This window comes from Perognathus longimembris, chromosome 6, assembly GCF_023159225.1.
Source record: "Perognathus longimembris pacificus isolate PPM17 chromosome 6, ASM2315922v1, whole genome shotgun sequence".
In the NCBI taxonomy this organism is placed as follows: domain Eukaryota; kingdom Metazoa; phylum Chordata; class Mammalia; order Rodentia; family Heteromyidae; genus Perognathus; species Perognathus longimembris.
Window position 1 is genome coordinate 18,756,095 of NC_063166.1, and position 18,511 is coordinate 18,774,605.

An 18,511-nucleotide genomic window follows, 5' to 3' on the forward strand; every position below is an offset into this window, starting at 1 on the left:
AAGATGTTCTGTTAATTTGCCATTTTTTAATGCCACACACAACTCCAACTAGACACTGAAACACTCAACATCAAAAACTAGTAAAATGAGTTCTGTGCACATGTTTAAAAAGCAAACTATGCTCACATTTCTCAAGTTTTATCCCATAGGGTAGAACATGAAACAATCACAGTCAAAGTATTATTCAAGTAAAATGCTATTAACCATAGCTGCCCACTGGGGAATCGAGACAGTGAGATCCTAGGAAAAAGACCTGTGGCACAATTTCAAGTTCCTGTTATCATTTTATGATGAAGTAGCATTGTTTACATTCTGCTCCTGATCTTTATTTTTCACGCAAAAAATTTAATTCAGGGAGAGAAGACACAAACATGTATTAAGATTGGATTTAAGTCCCTCAAATGAATAAAGACACAAGTACAAAGAGACCATCTCTTTAAATGATGACCCTCCCGGGCCATGGAGGAAGTAAACTGAGAAGTGTTTTATCAAGGCCAGCAGACCTTTGTTATCTGGATAATGTCATTTGTGTTGTGTGATAGTCACTGGGAAGTTCCTGGGAGAACAAGCTATGGTGATGCCAGAAAAGTGCATTGCACACAGGAGGTGTTATGAATTATGAAATTACGAATTATGAAACTAAGTTCAGATACTGATAGGACAAAGAGTCTCTGGCCCTCAGCTTATGTAAATATGCAAGAAATGTAAGAAAACTAAAAATGGTGCAGGGATTTTTTTTCTAAAAAACACCAGAGTACTTCTTAATTGAGAAAATATACACACACGTAAAGCAATTAAAATGGCATAGAAAAGCCACTTAAAAATTATACAGATACAGAGTGGAAATGAACTGTCCGCATGCTGTGTCGGTGACTCTTGCGAGGTCCTGGGCAGTGTCTCTGGGAGGCAGATCGCTGCTTTTGCTTCTCCTTCGGGCTTTAGGGGGGAACTGAAGTTGTCCTGGCCAGTAGCTGCAGGGTGGGAGACACCCCTGTGGGCACAGGGACACCTACTGTACGAGGTCAATGGCTCAGTAAGGGTGCTGAGGACTGGTGGAGTTCAGGAATAGCTGCAACTGACACTGCTTCCCTCAAGTTTCCCTCCCCAACCCGGATAATCCACAGAAAGTGGCTCAACCCACGGAGGGGAGGGGAGGAAAGGGGCGAGAAGGAAGGGGTGTGATCACTGGCCTTTTGGGCCAGGCACAGCCTCTTAAGTAGATAGGAGGCTTGTCTAGAATTTTCCTTTTAGAGGAAGAGACGATTGTGGCAAGTTTTCTTCCTGGGTTTGAGATTACGGTGGTGATGGTGGTGTGTGCATTTGGAAGTGAAGATGCACCACAGCCAGGCAGAAAGACTTGCTCAGACCCTGGCTGGTGAGCAGGTGGACAGATGGACACTGGCCTCCCTCGCTGTGGCAAAGCCGCTGCTAGCACACAGGTGGGAGCCTCCTGGTGTGCCCAGGATGAAAATTACCCCGCCCCTGTACTTACACCTGATTCCACTACTTGAAGTGCTCTCTCTCACTTTCTCTCAGGCTCACAGTGTGCAAGCAAGGCCCAGCTGCAATCTCCATGCTACACCACTACACTAGGTGTGGGCATGGAGAACGGAACAGCATGAACCAGGGAACAAAGCTACTGAGCGCAGGTGCAGCTGAGATCACAAGTCTTCCCTTGTGCCAGAAGGCCTGTGATCATCTTCTAAAGGAAACAAAATGAGGCTTAAGCAGGTCAACTGAGGACAGTGAAGACTTCGACTTCAAAAGCAGCCCAGAAACAAAGAGATAGGCTCCTTCGTTCCACACAGAAGGGCAATTCTGTGCAGTTCAGAAGAACTTAACAGCGATGAACTCAGCCTCTGCCCCCATACCTCCAATATTTAGTATGTATCCTCAGCTCCGAGTCAACAAATGGTCAGAGGGCCCATCATCTCTAGTGCTCTGGGCCTGGGTTCTGGGAAGGATGGGTAAGCAATGGCCAGGCAGTGATCAGGCCTTTGTGATGGGCCAGGGGCTGGTGTGCTTCACGTTGCACCCTGTTCCGAAGCAGCCAAAGTTGTGCTAGGGTCCCAGGCGCTCTCTGTAAACCCAGTGAGAGCTCTCCTGGAATCTACAGCCATGGGTTTGTGGCGTGGATTTGGTCCTTAGTTATGTGAGGAAAGGGGCAGGCTTTAAGATGACAAGGATTGGATGAGCTTTTGACAAGTTCCTACTTCCTAGAACCTAATAGTTTTGTTTTGTTTTTTAATGATGGATGGCATGTCCCCATATGTGTTGGTAAGCTTCCTTGTGAAGTTTTTCAGTACCTGATGTCTCCTACACGCTTCCATAACACACATACTTGACTTCCAGATACTCATCGATGCCATACTTGGAGCCCTCGCGCCCCAGGCCAGACTGCTTCACCCCTCCAAACGGGCACTCCACGGAAGAAATCATGCCTTCATTCACACCCACCATGCCGACCTCCAGCTGCTCCGCCACTCTCCAGATCTGGGCTGGGTCTTGAGAGTAAAAGTAACCTGGAGATAAGAGGAATGCATGCAGCCGGGTGCTGGTGGCTCACGCCTGTAATCCTAGCTGCTCAGAAAGCTGAGATCTGAGGATCAGGGTTCAAAACTGGCCCAGGCAGGAAAGTCCGCAAGACTCTTGTTTTGTTTTGCTTTGTTTTTTTTTGCCAGTCCTGGGGCTTGGACTCAGGGCCTGAGCACTGTCCCTGGCTTCTTTTTGCTCAAGACTAGCACTCTGCCACTTGAGCCACAGCGCCCCTTCTGGCTGTTTTCTGCATATGTGGTGCTGGGTGCTTCATGTATAGGAGGCAAGCACTCTTGCCACTAGGCCATATTCCCAGCCCCTGCTAGACTCTTATCTCCAATAAACTCAGAAGAAGCCAGAAGTGGTGCTGTGGCTCAAGGGCTATCTTTGAGTAAAAAGAAGCTCAGGAAAGCACACCCGGGGCCTTGAGTTCCAGCTCCAGGAAAAAAAAAAAGGAAAAGGAGTACATGCCACACAGAGGACTCAGTGGACACACTATGCCTGAAGTGAAGGATGCCACTGGGTACTATTTCCCTTATTAGTCATGAGGGTCTGGAACCTTCCTTCTCCCAGGCTTTTGCCTATGGTGGTCCTGTATACCTTTTCATCCTTAAGCTCTTGGAGATCATCTTTTACTCATGTGCCTCTCTTGCTAGGGCTCTCATCTCCTCCTCTTCAACCCATCCTGCAGTAGATATTTTTGCCCAGACCTTTTGGTGATTCTGCGTTATCAATAAATTGGGCTCAATTCCTTCGTAGAGGATCAAACCTTCTTTAGTATGGTTTTGATCAGCTTTACTATCCTCTACTCCAATCTTCAACCATCATCACCAAAATGCCTACCCCGGTTCTCTCCCTTTCTTATTTAGCTTCTGATCTCTCTCTCTCGGTCACCTTTGGCCAGAGCCTTTCCTTCAATCTCTGCAGAGATTGCTTGAGACCATGAGTAAGTGCAGCTGCTGAATGAGGACCAATGCCTACCTGCTAACCCAACGTCAGTTGCATTGGCGATTGCAATGGCCTCTTCCTCTGTATCAAACCTGGCAACGTTAAAATAGCATATGAGCAAAATTAGGAAAGAGACAAGTATAGAAAACTAGCTTCTGTTCCTCCTGACTTGTTTCCCAAATAGTGACAAGAAGCAAATCAGTGTTTGGCAAGGACAGCCAAGGACAGAGTAAAAGAAAACAGCAGCTATAGCCTCAGTGTTCACAGCGGGCATTCAAAGCAACACTGGCTTCATCTGTTCTAAGTGAATGAGGTAAAAACACGCCAGCATGCACAGAGCCTTGGCATAACCAGGCCATCAGACATCCTGTAAGAAAACACTTGGTGCCTCCTAAGAATACACAGCAATCATGGCGATTGTTTAGGTGCATTCACCATGCAGAAGGAATGGGGGGGGGGGTAGGTGGGGGGGGTAGGGGTGGGCAGCAGCTTCTAAAATGGGCTCAACCACTTCCTAGCACTGAGCATCAGGGTGCCAGGTGTCTGTTTCTCTCTGACATGAAGGCACTATGCACAGCCCTCCCAGCTTTATAACTTCCTTTCAGGAACAAGATTTGAGTGGTTTTCTGTTCTAGAATTATAACTGGGACCCAGTTTAGAAATAAAGAAATCTGCCCACAGGAGGAGCCAGCAGTCTCTGCAAGGCTTGCAGAGGGGGGTTGGGCAGAGCTGGCGCAGGAAGTTAACTTGCCCCAGGGAACACAAAGACAAGGAGCAAAGCCTGAATGACACCCACGTCAGCCAACTCCATAGCTGACACCCTCTCAGAGCCCAATGGATACATCTGGCTCACTTTCTTTTTGTTAAATCAAAGAAGATGAACATTCTTCAAGTGGTGCATTCTCCCACTATAGGAATAATACATAAAAGTAATGAACAGGATGCTAACAAGGTTCCTGATCCTGGACAGAATACCACAGTCAATAGCAGCGCCACTGAGCCCTGTGAAGCCAATGTGACAACAGAGGAGGGAGGAGGAGAACAAACACCAGTCAGTCACTGACACGGACAATGCCCGATGTTCTGGAGTCCAGGAAGGTGACTGGGTCTTAGAGGGAGTAAGGCCTCATGGGAGAGAGCCTCATGTGTAGAGGGCAAGTAGGGTGGGAGGGCCATGAACTTGTGGAGGTAGGACTGAACCTCCCATCCCAGCAGGGGATCCAGATGTCTGGATGCATGCTATGCAGCGGCAGGGAGCACAGCCAGTGCCTGAGCCCCGACAAAACCAGTGTTGGCAGAGGCAGGAGGCAGCAGCCTCTGTACCCAGCCTGACACAAGAGAGAGAATCGCTTACCTGGGACCGAGGGAAGGTTACTTAGGGCAAGTCAAGTGGCAGTTGAGACTGGATTTTAATACTAGAGGACCCCCCTTCCTGAGACTCAATCCTTTGCCTTCTCCAAACATATCAAAAGGAGCACAAATGGAGCGTCAAGCTTTTCTTTTAGCATAATCTCATATCACATATGATAAGCCAAGGCTGCTGTTGGTTCAAGGGATGAAAGCTGATTTCCCAGAGAAAAGTGACAAGACACTGACGAAGCTGGAAGACCAAGGACAATAATCAACAGCACGATGGAAGGCATAAAATGTAGGAAAATGACAAATCTCTATAGTGGGGCCAGGGAGGAATACAAAACAGTAAATGTTGGTTGTGGGGAAGAACCATCAAAGGTGCAAAAAATAATCGTGGGGTTAAAGAAGTGGGTAGCTGGGTTGTGTATGTGGAGAATGAATGAACAAGGTGGCAGGTGGACAGGAAAAGCTTGGGGAAGCCCCTGGCATGAGTAGAAATACGGGTGGACAGACCAGTTAAAGGAATGGGACTGGGTATGGAAGCACCACTTGTAATGGGGCAGAAAATAATGTGTGGAAGGAAGGGAAATATTTAGAGAAAAAGGAGCAAGAGTGTCCAGGACTGAACAAACACCTTAGGTACTAAAGAAAGACATTAAGAATCCCAGACTGGACAAGCTCCCAGCATACCATTTCAGAATTATTATAGTAAAATGTAAGAATGTCAAAGACCAAGAGAGATTCTAAAATCTTCTAAGAGAAAAAGCAGGTTTCTTTCCACTAAGAACCAGACATCAGGGTTCTCAGCAATAACCCAGGACACAAGCAGATAAAGGAGGAGCATTTTCAGAGTATTGGACCTAGAATTTTTATCTAAGCACAGTATTATTGTGAATGTGACAGGAAAGATCACAAAAGATTACAGACAACTCATTTCCTCTGGATTTCCACAAATATGTACTGCATAAAAAAATAAGTTCAGCAGAAGGGAAGAAAAAAATAATGAAGTGGAGTAATTTTGGGAATCTCAGAACTTGCAAGGCTGAAGCAGGCTTGTAAGCCTGAGGTCAGCTTAGGATATTTACAGTAACACCCTGTCTCAAAAATCCACAAATCAACCAAACAAAAATAACCATAAATTGAACTCTACCCTTCCAAGGCCTGGCCCAGCTCTCTCGCTGCCCCCTGCCTCCCCATCCAGCCCTCCAAGTAGCACAGTGTCTCTCCTTGTCTCCTTTTCTAGTCTTTCTCCTGTTTTCCTGCTAGCTGCAGGCTCTTACTTGATAACTGGTGCCAGAGGTCCAAAAGTCTCTTCGCGAGAACAAAGCATGTCCCTGGTGACATCGCTGAGCAGTGTAGGCTCAAAGAAATTTCTTCCGTACTGATGTCGCTTCCCGCCTGTCACAATGGTGGCCCCTTTAGAAACAGCATCGCTCACATGTTTCTCTACCTGTGTGACAAGGAGAAGAGAACCTGGGAAGGTTGGCCCAGGACACTTTCCAATGGGGCATACTCTTAGCATGTTTAAACTGCAGACGATGAATTGGGTTTCTTTCTTGCTCTTTTAAAAATGGGTTAAAAGTGAGCCACCCTGGTTCCTTAAGAATGACAGTGGCAGATATCTAGGTAATGGGAAAGAATGTGGTGGGTACCCATCTTAGTCCCTTCCCTCTGATTTCCTCCTGGCTGTCTGTGGTCTATGACATATGGTTTTGTTTTTGTTTTTGTTTTTCTCAGCCTGCAGCCCACACAGCTGTTTTCCTGGGCTTAGCTTGCACTGCACTGTGGAATGTTCCAGTGTCTTGGATGCCACGTCAGCATTTTCCTGGGCTGCATTTGTCTGTGTTCTGATCCATTCTCAAGTAGTCACCTATCACTCAACAACAGGCATGCATCCTGTCCCCAGAAGTGTGTCCTTAGCTGATTTTGCCGGGTGGATGTTTTACCTTTTACTCCACCTGATTGATAATTTAGCTGATAACAGAATTTTGACTCAAAATAATTTTCTTCAGAATTTGAGTGTATTTCTTTACTCCTAATATTGTGAATGAAAAATCTGATTCAAACACACTGCTTGCTCATTTTGTGAGACACTTCATCTCCCAACTGAGAGCTTCTAAGATCTTCGTTTATGTCCTGATATTTGAAGTTTTTTTTTTTTTTTTTTTTCTGCCAGTTCTGGGCCTTGGACTCAGGGCCTGAGCCCTGTCCCTAGCCTCTTCTTGCTCAAGGCTCGCACTCTGCCACTTGAGCCACAGCGCTCCCTCTGGCCGTTTTCCATATATGTGGTGCTGGGGAATCGAACTGAGAGCTTCATGTGTAGGAGGCAAGTACTCTTGCCACTAGGCCATACTCCCAGCCCTGAAGTTTTTTTGTTTTGTTTTGTTTTTTTATAAAATGTATGTTTTTCTTTTCATTCACTGGATTTGGTCACTGGTGAAATCTTTTTTTATCTGAAGAATTAAAGAACTAAGAATGTAATTGTTTTTCCATCTTCTTAATTCTCTTATTTTTTTCCCCTCATATTGAGGTTTGAACTCAGGGCCTCAAACTTGCAAGGCTGGTGCCCTACCACTTGAGCCATATCCCAGCCTTCCCCTTTACTGGTTATTTTAGAGATGAAGTCTCGCAAACTTTTCTGCCTAGGGTGGCTTCAAACTGTAATCCTCGGCCTCCTGAGTAGCTAGGGTGACAGATATGAGTCACCGGTATCTGTTTTCCGTTTTCTTATTCTAGAATTTCTTTTACCAAGACAAATATCTTCCTCGCCTCAGATTAATTCTCATTAAAAAATTATATTCTTTATCTTATCCTTCGGTGAGATCTCTCCAATATTATTTTCTACCTTTAGCTACTGAATGCTTTGACAGTCTTGTGTTCAAGTTCTATAGACTCTTTCTGTCCTTGCTTCGCTTTGGTAGGACTGGTTTCTTGTTTTGTGGATGTGCTATTTTTCTTAAAACTCCTGAAAGACATCATTGCCTTCTTAGAAAATCCCCTCCTGTTGCCTGATCTGTCTACTGCTCTCAAGGCTGTTTGTTCTCGCAGCCCTTTCTCTTACGTGTTCATGGTGTTCGCACAGGCATCAATGCCCTTTGTTGCTGATCCTTCCGAGCCAAGGGTTGGGTGACTGAGATGGGCATCATGAGTGGCCTTTACTGTTGCCATTCTCACCATGAACGTAGGCTTTAACTTAGATGGCCTTCACTAGACAAGCAAGCACCCTGAATTTGTCCCAAGGTCCAATGTCACCCCTAAGATGCAGGTGGTACTGATGTCAACTTTAATAACCATCTCTGTGTTGAGTAATGCCCGGGAAATCCCTTGTGTGTTTTTTTCTCCCTTTTCTTTTTTGGTGCTAGAATTGGGGCTTGAACTTCATTAGGGCCTAGGTGCTGTCTCTTACTTTTTCTCAAAGCTGGTACTCTACAACTTGAGCCACAGCGCCACTTACAGCTTTTCATTGGCCAACTGGAGTCTCACAGATTTTTCTGTCTGTGCTGGCTTTGAACTGCAGTCCTCAGATCTCAGCTTTCTGGGTAGCTAGGATTACTAACTGAGAGAAACTTAGCAGAGCTCTGTCAACTCCAGTGCTTCCTCAGGGAAGGCAACAGGTTTGGGTTTGGCTGATCTGATTGCCCACTGTCAGGGCAGCCATGGGTCTATGGTTCACCCTCAAGCCCTTAGGTGGCTGAGGACCAGCGGTCAGGCTGTGCTCCCCGTGTGAGCACTCACTGCCTACACCAGGTGTGAGTTTCTCAGGTTCACCCAGATGCTAGATGGGCCTCTATGCTGTGGCCCCTCTGCCTTCTCTCTCCTTTCCCACACATAATCTCCAGCTGTGGTGACTGCATGATTAAAAATATCCTCTCAAGATCCTTTCTACTAGTTTACTAGAAGAGGCTAATCTAGGTAGGTATAATGGATATTTGGCATGATTATTTTAAAAGTTCCTTAGGACTTTGAAATGTGCAGTAGAACAAAGAGCTCTCACCCATTGTCATGTAGACTGAGGTGTGTGTGTGTATGTGAGAGAGAGAGAGAGAGAGAGAAAGAGAGAAAGAGAGAGAGAGAAAGAAAGAGAGAGAGAGAGAGAGAGAGAGAGAGAGAGAGAGAGAGAGAGAGAGAGAGAGAGAGAGAGAGGCGCGTGTGTACTGGTCCTGGGGCTTGAACTCAGGGCCTAAGCACTGTCTCTCACCTTTGTTGCTCAAAGCCAGCACTGCCACTTGAGCCACAACTCCACTTTTGACTTTTTTGGTGATTAACTGAAGATTGAATCTCATGGGCTTTCTTGCCCTGTGTGGCTTCAAAGTGTGATCCTCAGATCTTAGTCTCTCAAGTAGCTAGAATTACAGGCATAAACCACTGGAGCCCAGCCTTTTTACGTTTTTCCTACCAACAAATTCTTCCTAAATTCTTTCCCTTTGTGACTGTCTCCAATCTTGAATGTGGCATCTGTGGTTCTATAGCCCTCTGCTGGAGTGCTTTCCTCAGGAACCTTCTAGAAAGGCATTTTGCCATCAAGGGGAGAATTATCACCACTGTAGCAGAAAACTGAGGACAGTAGAAGGGACCCAAAGGGACCAATCTCACGGGGTCTCATTGTAATGACCAGACACTGCTACCCATCCCACTACTTGATATAAATTCATTTAAAACCTTACCAAAGGTGTTTTTGGTTTTATTATTTTGTTTTGTTAAGCTTTTGGTTTTGAAACCATAAAATTTTTGTTCACAGATAATAAAATAAGCTTACCTTTTCCACTGCTTTCTCATTAATTAATGGGCCTTGAGTAGTTCCTTCCTCAAATCCATTACCTACACGCAGGTTTGTCTTCATTGCTTCAGCGAATTTCTTTACAAAGGAATCGTGAATACCCCGTTGCACTAAGAATCGGTTTGCACAAACACAAGTCTAGACAGAAAAACAAAAAGTCTATGGAGTAAGGTTTTTCAAAAGCTACTGACCCAACCAAGAAATGGCACCATGCTACCACCTTAGCCCTTCACTGTGAAAAGATGTCTCATATCTAGGATTGATTGTATCAGCTCAGCCAGAGAAAAGTCCAGTAAGAGAAAGTTATGAGCTGGGATACAGCTCAGTGGCAAAGTGCTTGCGCACCATCCTGGGCTCAATTCCCCCAAAAAGAAAAGACAACCCCCCCACATACAATTGAAAACAAACAGACAAAAAGAAAATAACCAGCTTCAAGGGTAGTAGAAAGAAAAGAAGATTAACTAAGACATTTCCAGTTCAGGAAAGTCTTTACTTCTATTTGGACTCATTGCCTAGCAAAATACCTAGCAAGAAAGAAGGCACAAACTGGATGTTTGCTGAGAGAAAGAAGAAAAAAGGAGGAGGAAGAAGAAAAAGGAGGAAGAGGAAGAAGAGGAGGAGGAAAAAGGAAGAAGAGGAAGAAGGAAAGAATGGAGGGGAAGGAAGTGGAAGAAGAAGAGGAGGAAGACGAAAGAAGGATGAAGTTCAGGAGATTGAGCAAAATGGGAAGATGGCCAAATCTTTGTAACACACACATACACACATCTATTCTCCATCTCTAAATCCTGAAAATCCTTCTATCACTCACCTGTCCAGCATTTCTAAATTTAGATGCCATGGCCCCCTTGACTGCCTGGTCCACGTTGGCACTGTCAAAGACGATGAATGGAGCAAGGCCCCCCAGCTCCATGGAAACTCTTTTCACAGAGTTAGCTGCGTGGTGCAATAGAATCTGCAGGAAGGGAGAATGCTGTGAGTAGGGTGTTAGGGTTTTGATTATATAAGGCCTCTTCTGCCACCAAAAGGCATATGAACTGAAGGCGGTCCCCAGCTATGGCACTATTTAGAGGTGGCTGGATCAGGAGATCAAAGCTGAATACGCCTAGCTGGAGGAAGTAGGTCACTAGCTGTGTGCCTTTGTCTCTGGACCCTCCCCCACTGCTTCCTGGCTGCTATGAAGTGAGCACTTTCCTCCATACCTGCCTACCCACCATGATTACCTCACCACAGGCCTAAAAGCAATGGAGTCAAATCATCAAGCCAATTTTCTCAGGTACTTTGCCACAGTGATGGAAAACTGAGTAATACACAGAGCTACTTTGCCTTTGTTTTACAGAAAAGCAAGGTATACGTGGCATAGATACCATCAAGGAGAAAAGAGAAAAATCTAGCTAGGCATGGTAACTCCAACTACTTGGTAATAGCTAGGCTAACCTGGGTAAACAATGAATACCACCCAACCCCTTTGTCAACTACGAACCCATGCCACTTGACAATAGGGGACAACAACCTCAGTGCCCCTAGAGGATGATGGGATACCACTATAACAGAGCTTTGAACACTGCTGAAAAATCGGTCTAAAACTGGTGATCAAGAGAGAAGAAAGTGTTAGGCTCTTTATTAAGACACTGGATTTGCTGGAGACTTCAATCTCACACCTTGCCTGTTGCTGTTGAGCCAGTGAAGGAAATTTTGGACACCAGTGGGTCAGTGCAGAGTGCTTCCCCAACTTCCTTGGCCTTGGCTCGGGAACAGGGGACAACATTGTAGACACCAGGAGGGATTCCCGCTTGGTTTGCAAGCTGTGAACACAGCCAGCAAGTGTGTGTTAACTATTAGACTGAACAACATCAGAAAACAGGAAGAAATAGGTGGTTCATACAAATAGCATGGGGCCCCGAGGTTTAAGTCCCACACATACACAAAAAAATTTAGTGCCTTTTTAATGAAGATGAGAGATAAGTATCATTTTTAGGGTGATGAAGAATGTGGTGGTCAGGTATAAAAAAAATCCTTCCTTTGTATTTTCTACAAGGAATAACAAACATAGGCTTAAAATAATTGCCAGTAGATTAAAACATCATGGGCAGGCAAATACGGGGACTCCCAAACTGCTTCCTTCTGTCCCTTATAACAATTCACTAGGGCCAGGCAAGTAATCGTAGCTACCCAGGAGGCAGAGATGAGGAGGACTGTGTTTTGAGGCTAGCCTGGGGAAATGTTAAAAGAAAAAAAAAAAAGAAGAAGAAACAAGCCAGGCATGGTTGTTTGAACCTGTCATCCCAGCTATTCAGGAGACAAAGTACAAAAATCACATCCAGGCCAACTGCAAGAAAAGCAATACCACATATAAAAATAATAATATAAGAGAAAGGGATGAGGGGTATGGTTTCCAATGACAGAGAACTTGCCCAGGAAGTATTTAAGACTGTTGAAATCCTAGAACTATGAATCCACATGGAGACTTGTCTGGTTCTGTACACACATGCATGCTCACCTGGGCCAAGGCCAGGGCGGAGAAGGGTGTATCTTCAGCAGGTTTTACCACCACTGTGCAGCCAGCTGCCAGGGCCGCCCCCACCTTCCTGGTGATCATGGCACTGGGAAAATTCCACTGGAATTGGAAGGGCAAGGGAAGTTTGTGAGAGGATTGCCTCATTATCCACAGCACGGCAGGTCAGGAAGTTGATTCCCAAGTTCCATTGCACAACTGATGGACAGACCTGTTCTCTAGCTACCCAGGTGACCAGAACACCTGGCTCTTAAGGGAGATAAAGGCTCATAAAAATGGAATACATCAAGATGTTTGGTTTTTTTATGATTTGTGGGACATTATGTCACAATGATTCAACTAAACATAATTTTTCAAACTATGGAACAATAAAAAATAATGGGTCCTATCTTACTGGGTGCTGGTGGCTTAGGGTCATAATCCTAGATACTAGGATCTGAGGACTTCAGTTCAAAGCCAGCCCAGTTCGTAAGACTTTTATCGCCAATGAACCACCAAAAAGCTAGGAGTAGAGTTGTGGCTTATGTGGTACAGTGCCAGCCTTGAGCAAAAAAGAAAATCTAAGGGACAGTGCTCAGGCCCTGAGTTCAAGCCCAGTTTCCAACACAGAAGAAAGAAAAATGGGTCCTATTTTAAAGTTTTTAAAAACAAATCATAAATTCTCAAAGATCTTTTCCGAGGCAATGGCAGGAAGAAGCCTTTCTGGCAGGAGGGCAAAGCCTCAGGGTCTTCCTGTGGTTCACCACTGAGATGGCCATTAGTGAACACTCGGGCCCCTCACAACCACCCACCTACAGTTATCTCAGAGGAAGTGGAAACACACCTCTGCATGCAGCAAAAGAATCAGAAAGCTAAGGAGAGGTGATGGAGCCAATGGCAAGAGCACATCGGCTCACCTAGAAGAACAAGTCACTTCTTGCCTCTCCCCCGAGTTCCCAACTCTGGGACTGCGATGGCCCTGGCACGTACCGGCGTGATGATGGAGGCCACGCCTAGGGGCTGCTTGAGGACCAGGGCTCGCCTGTCCTTTGAGGAGGTAGGAATAATGTCTCCATAAACGCGGCGAGCTTCCTCTGAAAACCACTCTAGGAAAAGGGCGGAATAGACCATTTCTCCCTGCGCTTCTGTCAGTGGCTTTCCCTATATCAGATCAGAAAAAGAATGCTTTGTGCCTTTTAATAAATCAACAAACACGATTGTATTTCTCAGCTCTTTAAGGGTGTAAACTCTCATTAACAAAATACACAGGATTTTTAGGTGGGGGGGGTAGTTTTGAACTCTGGTGTGAGTCGTAGGCAGAATTACAAACAGTGATGGAAATAACTATGGCTGGGTCACCCTAGCTACAAGTCATCCTTATCACTGTATGTTTACAGCAAAGGAGGGTCACTCAGAAGCCCACCTTCTAATCTTTTCCCCACTTGTAACAAATCTAGTAGTTGAAGTATGGAATAAAGTCACATAACTATGGAGGAACTAATAGTTCATTTTAAAATATATACAAACAATGTGGAAAATCAAGACAGTCACATGGAGGGGGAGAGAAAAGCCTGTATAGGTGAAAAAGCAAATTCATATAGTTCTAAACAAAACCTCTTTTTTGCATCCTAATAAATAATACTATTGTGTTCTAGCAAATGTAGATTTTTGTTTTAGCAAATGTGACTTGTCTGGCCCAATAATGGTCACCAGACAAAGAACTATATGTTCTTCAGTGACAGAAAAACACTAATGGAAGCGAGGCACCTGTAGCTCATGCCCATAGTCCTAGCTACTCAAAGGGCTGAGATCTGGAGTGAAGGTTAAAAGCCAGCCTGGGTATAATAGTCCAAAAAACTATCTTCCATGTAACCAGGGGGAAAAAAAAGCTGGGTTGAAGGTATGGTTCAAATGGTAGAATATCAGCTGAGCAAGCAAGCTGAGCAAACTTGAGGCTCTGAGTTCAAACTCCAGTATCAGCACAACAAACACATTAGAACACAAAATAGCACCAATGGGAAGTCAGAGGCCTCCCCAAGCTTTTATCTAAAACCTCCAGGATCGTTCCTGAGGGCAGTGAGGCAGGGCCTGAACTTACACTCTCAGCTGTGATTATTTTTGCAAGGTCATCCTTATTTTGCATCATTAAATCGTACCATTTTCGTAGCAGTGAGCTCCTCTCCTGAAAAAGAAATAACAAGGAGAGAAGCAATGAAATGTAAGATAGAAGATGGACTAGTAAATATTCTGCACTTGCCTGGCATACTAGCTGTGTGGTCTCATTCTTGGTGGGACAGTTCATTTGGCACATTTTTTTTCTTTTTACTTTTTAACATCTTTATTTTTATTTTTGTCTTTTCTTTTGGGGTACTGGGGATCGAATCCAGGATGTTGTACTTGCTAGGCAAGCACTTGACCGCTGAACTACATCCCAGCCCCATTTGGCACATTTCTGCTAACCTATTTTGGACTGACTGCTAACACTACATGAGAATAAATCTATATTGTTTCCAGCTGCTAAGTTTGTAGGCTTTCTTTTATAGCCACAGGATACTAACACCTTAGCTTATGAGGCAGCTAACACATGCCAGTTCCCTTCCTTCCATGTCATCGATGAGTTCACGAGATGGAAAAAGAGGTCAGAAAACACATGAAAAGATGTGAGACTGTAAAACATGCCAAGGTTTACAGCCCAGTGCTGTAGGTTTTTCTTCCTCTAACAGGTTCAAAGACAGCAGTTCCGTATGAGTGAGGCCTTCAAGAAGGGGTGGGATGTGACTGGCACTTGAGAAACGAGAGAAAAACAGGCCTGGGGAGAAAGATATTGCAATACCTGAGGCAATAGAAGGGTGAACCAGAGGGCTCCCTTCCAGACAGTATTCATCATCCACAGCTTGTGCCCCACCAGCTCCCACCTGTGTGGGGCCCATAGGGAACACAGCACTTCCCTTAATAAATCGTCCAGGATTCAAGACTTCTCCTTTCAGGGAGGATGCTTCCTTGTGAAGACCAAGACTCCTTGTGAATTGGAAACTACCATGTGTTCATGGTGAAAGGGCACAGGCATCAGGATGGGTGGCATGACCATGGAACCATGTCCTAGCCCTGCACTGTGCTTCATTGTGTGGTGGCCTTGATCCTTGTGAGCCTCGAAAATGATGCTAAAGAGCCCAGGGATCTGCCTGACCCTTTCCCTTCCCCTCATCTCCACAGCTGTGATGCATACCCAGTACACTGGTACATACCCTCCATGTTTACATCTCTAGCTTACATCACTTCCGGACTCCAGCTCATACATCCAGTCACCTGCTTTCCATTCTCACTTGGGTTATTCTAATGGACATCCTAGTATCTCTGAGACAATGTGTCCCAAACAGCTCTAATTCTACTCTAGGCTTTCACTCATGCCCTCCTCCATCTCAGCTGGTGGTTATTCTGCCATTCCCTTCCAGTTTCTCAGGACAAGAGTCCTGACTTCAATATCAATTCCTCTTTTGCTATCACATCCTATAAGACTCCATCAAGAAATACAGTTAGCCCTTCCCTCAGAATACCTCTTATGGGACCATTATTAGTTCACATCTCCATCACCATAACCCTGGTTCAGGCCACCACCATCTTTCATCCATATCATGATGTCCTCGGTGATAGTTTAGATGTGGTTTGAGCCTTAAGCGTTCATGTGGTCCTCAGTGTTGTGGCAATAAAGGGTCAAGTCATGTCAGTCCCTGAGTCATTTTTAGTGTGTACTTGGAAGGGATTAAGGTAGGTTTCATGGGACCCTGGGAGTTAGAGCTTGAGAGTGTGAGTTGTTATAAGAGGGAGCCAGATCCCTGAATGGCCTGTTGGCTCCTGTCCTAACATGTGATCACAAGCTCCCAGACTTGCTTTCACCATGATGCCGTCTCCAATAAGGCCTTCTTCACCAAAGGTGGAATCCTCATGGCCTCCTGACTTTGGACTTTCACCCTCAAAAAGTGTGAGCAAAATAAACATATTTTCTGTTAAGCCCAGGTCATGGATTTCCTTATCAACAAAAGCCAGACTAATACAACTTCCCTTTCAGTCTATCCACAGCATTGGGCCAGAGCTTCCTTTTAAAATGTCAATCAGATCATACCTGTGCCCAGGTATTATGTTCCCTCCCTCTATAGCTCTTCCCCTTTCTTGGTCCACTGTGGCTAGTCTGCAGAGGCTTCTGGCCACTCTGCACACAAAGCCACGGACAAGCCTGGTGCTTACCTCAATCCTTACATCTTTTTATTTTTTGTCATGGGGCTTGAACTCAAGGCCTGAATGTAATCTCTTGAGCTTTTGTGCTTAAAGAAAGTGCTCTACCACTTCCAGCCATAGCTCCACGTTTAGTATTCTGGTGGTTAATTGGAGATAGAGTTTCATGGCTTTTCCTGCCTGGGCTGGCTTCAAACTGTGATTCTCAGCTCTCAGCCTCCTGAGTACAGGTGTGAGCCACCAGCACCCCGACCATACTTCTTTTTACTCTTTCAGTCTCTTATTCTCTGGGAGGCCAACCTTGATGTTTGGGGTGAAAGCTGCCCCTCCCAAATGGACATGTTGGATGTCCTACATTCCTCTCAGTAGCTCAGAATGGGACTCCTTGGACATAAACCCTTTAAAGGACAATGAAGTCAAGGTGAGGGTCTCTGACCCAATGATTTGTGGCTTTTAGGACAGAGATACCCAATGCGTGCATACATTGGCGTGATGTCCACACTCGCTGGTGGCCAGGTTCATTGACTGTAAGACCCCCGATTAGTCATTAGTGTTAAGTGTTTCTGCTCTGCAAACCTCCCTACCCGATGTCCACATTTTGAGGTTTGTACATGAACCCACAGGCCGATGCTCCAAAGTTATTTGGTGTGTGTGAGAGACCTTGTGTGTCCCGCACCCTGAGAAGAGGGGGGATACTCCAAAGTTATTTGGTGTGTGTGTGACCTTGTGCGTCCTGCACCCTGGGAAGCTGGGGGGGCCGGGGAGGCTGCCCCGCTGGAGTCACTTTAGGGCATCTCCCACCTGCTCCGGGGTGCCCCGCGCTGCCCGCCCGCCGGGTGCTCACCTTGGCCGAGACCCCCCTCCAGCTGTGGAACGCCTCGTAGGCCGTGCGCACGGCGGCGTGGGCCTCGGCCGCCCCGCAGTCCGCCACCGTGCCCAGAGTGGCGCCGCTGGCCGGGTCCGTCACCGGGAAAGTGGCGGCGGCCGGGAGCCAGCGGCCGCCCACGAAGCTGTCGGTGCGCAGCAGCTCGGCGGAGAGCCCGGAGGGGCCCCGGGCGTAGCTGCGGAGCTGGGCCCGGCCCGGAGTGGGCCCCGCGGTGAGCCCCAAGCAGCCGGGACGGGGGCGAACGCGGCGGCCCGGAGGCGCCAGTGAGAGGCGCGGGAGCCCGAAGCTCCGAAGCCGAAAGCAGGTCGCCATGGAGGGGGCCGCGGCGGGGCAGCTGGAGCTGCAGGAAGCCGGCGGGCTGGAGCGTGCGGGCGGCGGGAGCGCGCGGGCGGCGGGAGCGCGCGGCGCAGAGCAGGGGTGTGGGCGGCGGGAGCGCGCGGGGGGCGGGGAGAGGGCACAGAGGCCAAAGGTGGCCGAGCCGCGAGCGCCCTCTCCCCGCGCTCTCGGCGCTTGCACCGAGCATCGACCTTGGCCGGATCTGGGGGGCAAAGGTTGGGCTGGGGATGGGGACGCTGACATCGTTGGCGGACACCCATCACCTTTCCCGCTCCGCGGTGCTGTCTCTTTTGAAACCCCCAATCCGGGTTCCCCTGCCCCCAGCAATTTGTGTTCCAAGCATGGAAGCAGGCGCTGGAGGCTGTGAGGAACGAGAGGCAAGCGGCCGCGGCGGGTTCGAGGCTTTCCTGGGGGACAGACCTGCCGGGCTGCTCCGAGTGGGAATGGGGCCAGGTGCGGTGATTTAAACGCAATTCCAGGGGGGCGGTCACATGGGTCACGTTATGTGGACTGGGGGAATTAAAGGGAGAAGTTCAGAGGAGCTCAATGACACTATTGCAGGTCACACTGGGAAAACACTACAGTACGGGGGGGAAAAAGAAACCAAACCGATTTTTGTAAACTGGTAAGGCACAGGGCGGGGGGACCTTAGAGTGGCCCTCTAGGCGTCAAGGTCGTGATGACCTTGCAGCAGCTGCACGCTTAGAATCCGGTTTCCTAATCATGGTTTTCCCTGTAGGGCCAATTGTCTCAGCATTCTGCTGCTCCGGTGCTTTTCTAGGTGCTCTCTTCCTTAATCCAGAGCAGACTGCTCTGATGAGCCTTTGGAGATAACCATCTGTGGCTGATAATCCTGGGGACCTAGGGCAAATGATCTAATATCAATGATCTCATTTGTAAAATGGAACAATATCTGCCAGACACTGGTAGCTCACCCCTGTAATCCTAGCTACCC

General features: G+C 46.9%; 1 protein-coding gene across 1 annotated transcript; it reads right to left on the bottom strand.

The window, feature by feature from the left end:
• Nucleotides 1-2,247: 2,247 nt before the first annotated feature.
• Aldh5a1 (aldehyde dehydrogenase 5 family member A1) lies at nucleotides 2,248-17,560 on the bottom strand. Its single transcript, XM_048348381.1, has 10 exons — nucleotides 17,179-17,560; nucleotides 14,203-14,286; nucleotides 13,095-13,265; nucleotides 12,111-12,227; nucleotides 11,272-11,415; nucleotides 10,422-10,565; nucleotides 9,593-9,751; nucleotides 6,117-6,286; nucleotides 3,517-3,575; nucleotides 2,248-2,522 (listed from the first exon to the last, which is right to left on the bottom strand). The coding sequence occupies exons 1-10, from the start codon at nucleotides 17,530-17,532 to the stop codon at nucleotides 2,317-2,319; spliced, it is 1,608 nt and encodes a 535-aa protein (XP_048204338.1). The 5' UTR covers nucleotides 17,533-17,560; the 3' UTR covers nucleotides 2,248-2,316.
• Between the last annotated feature and the right edge of the window lie 951 nt (nucleotides 17,561-18,511).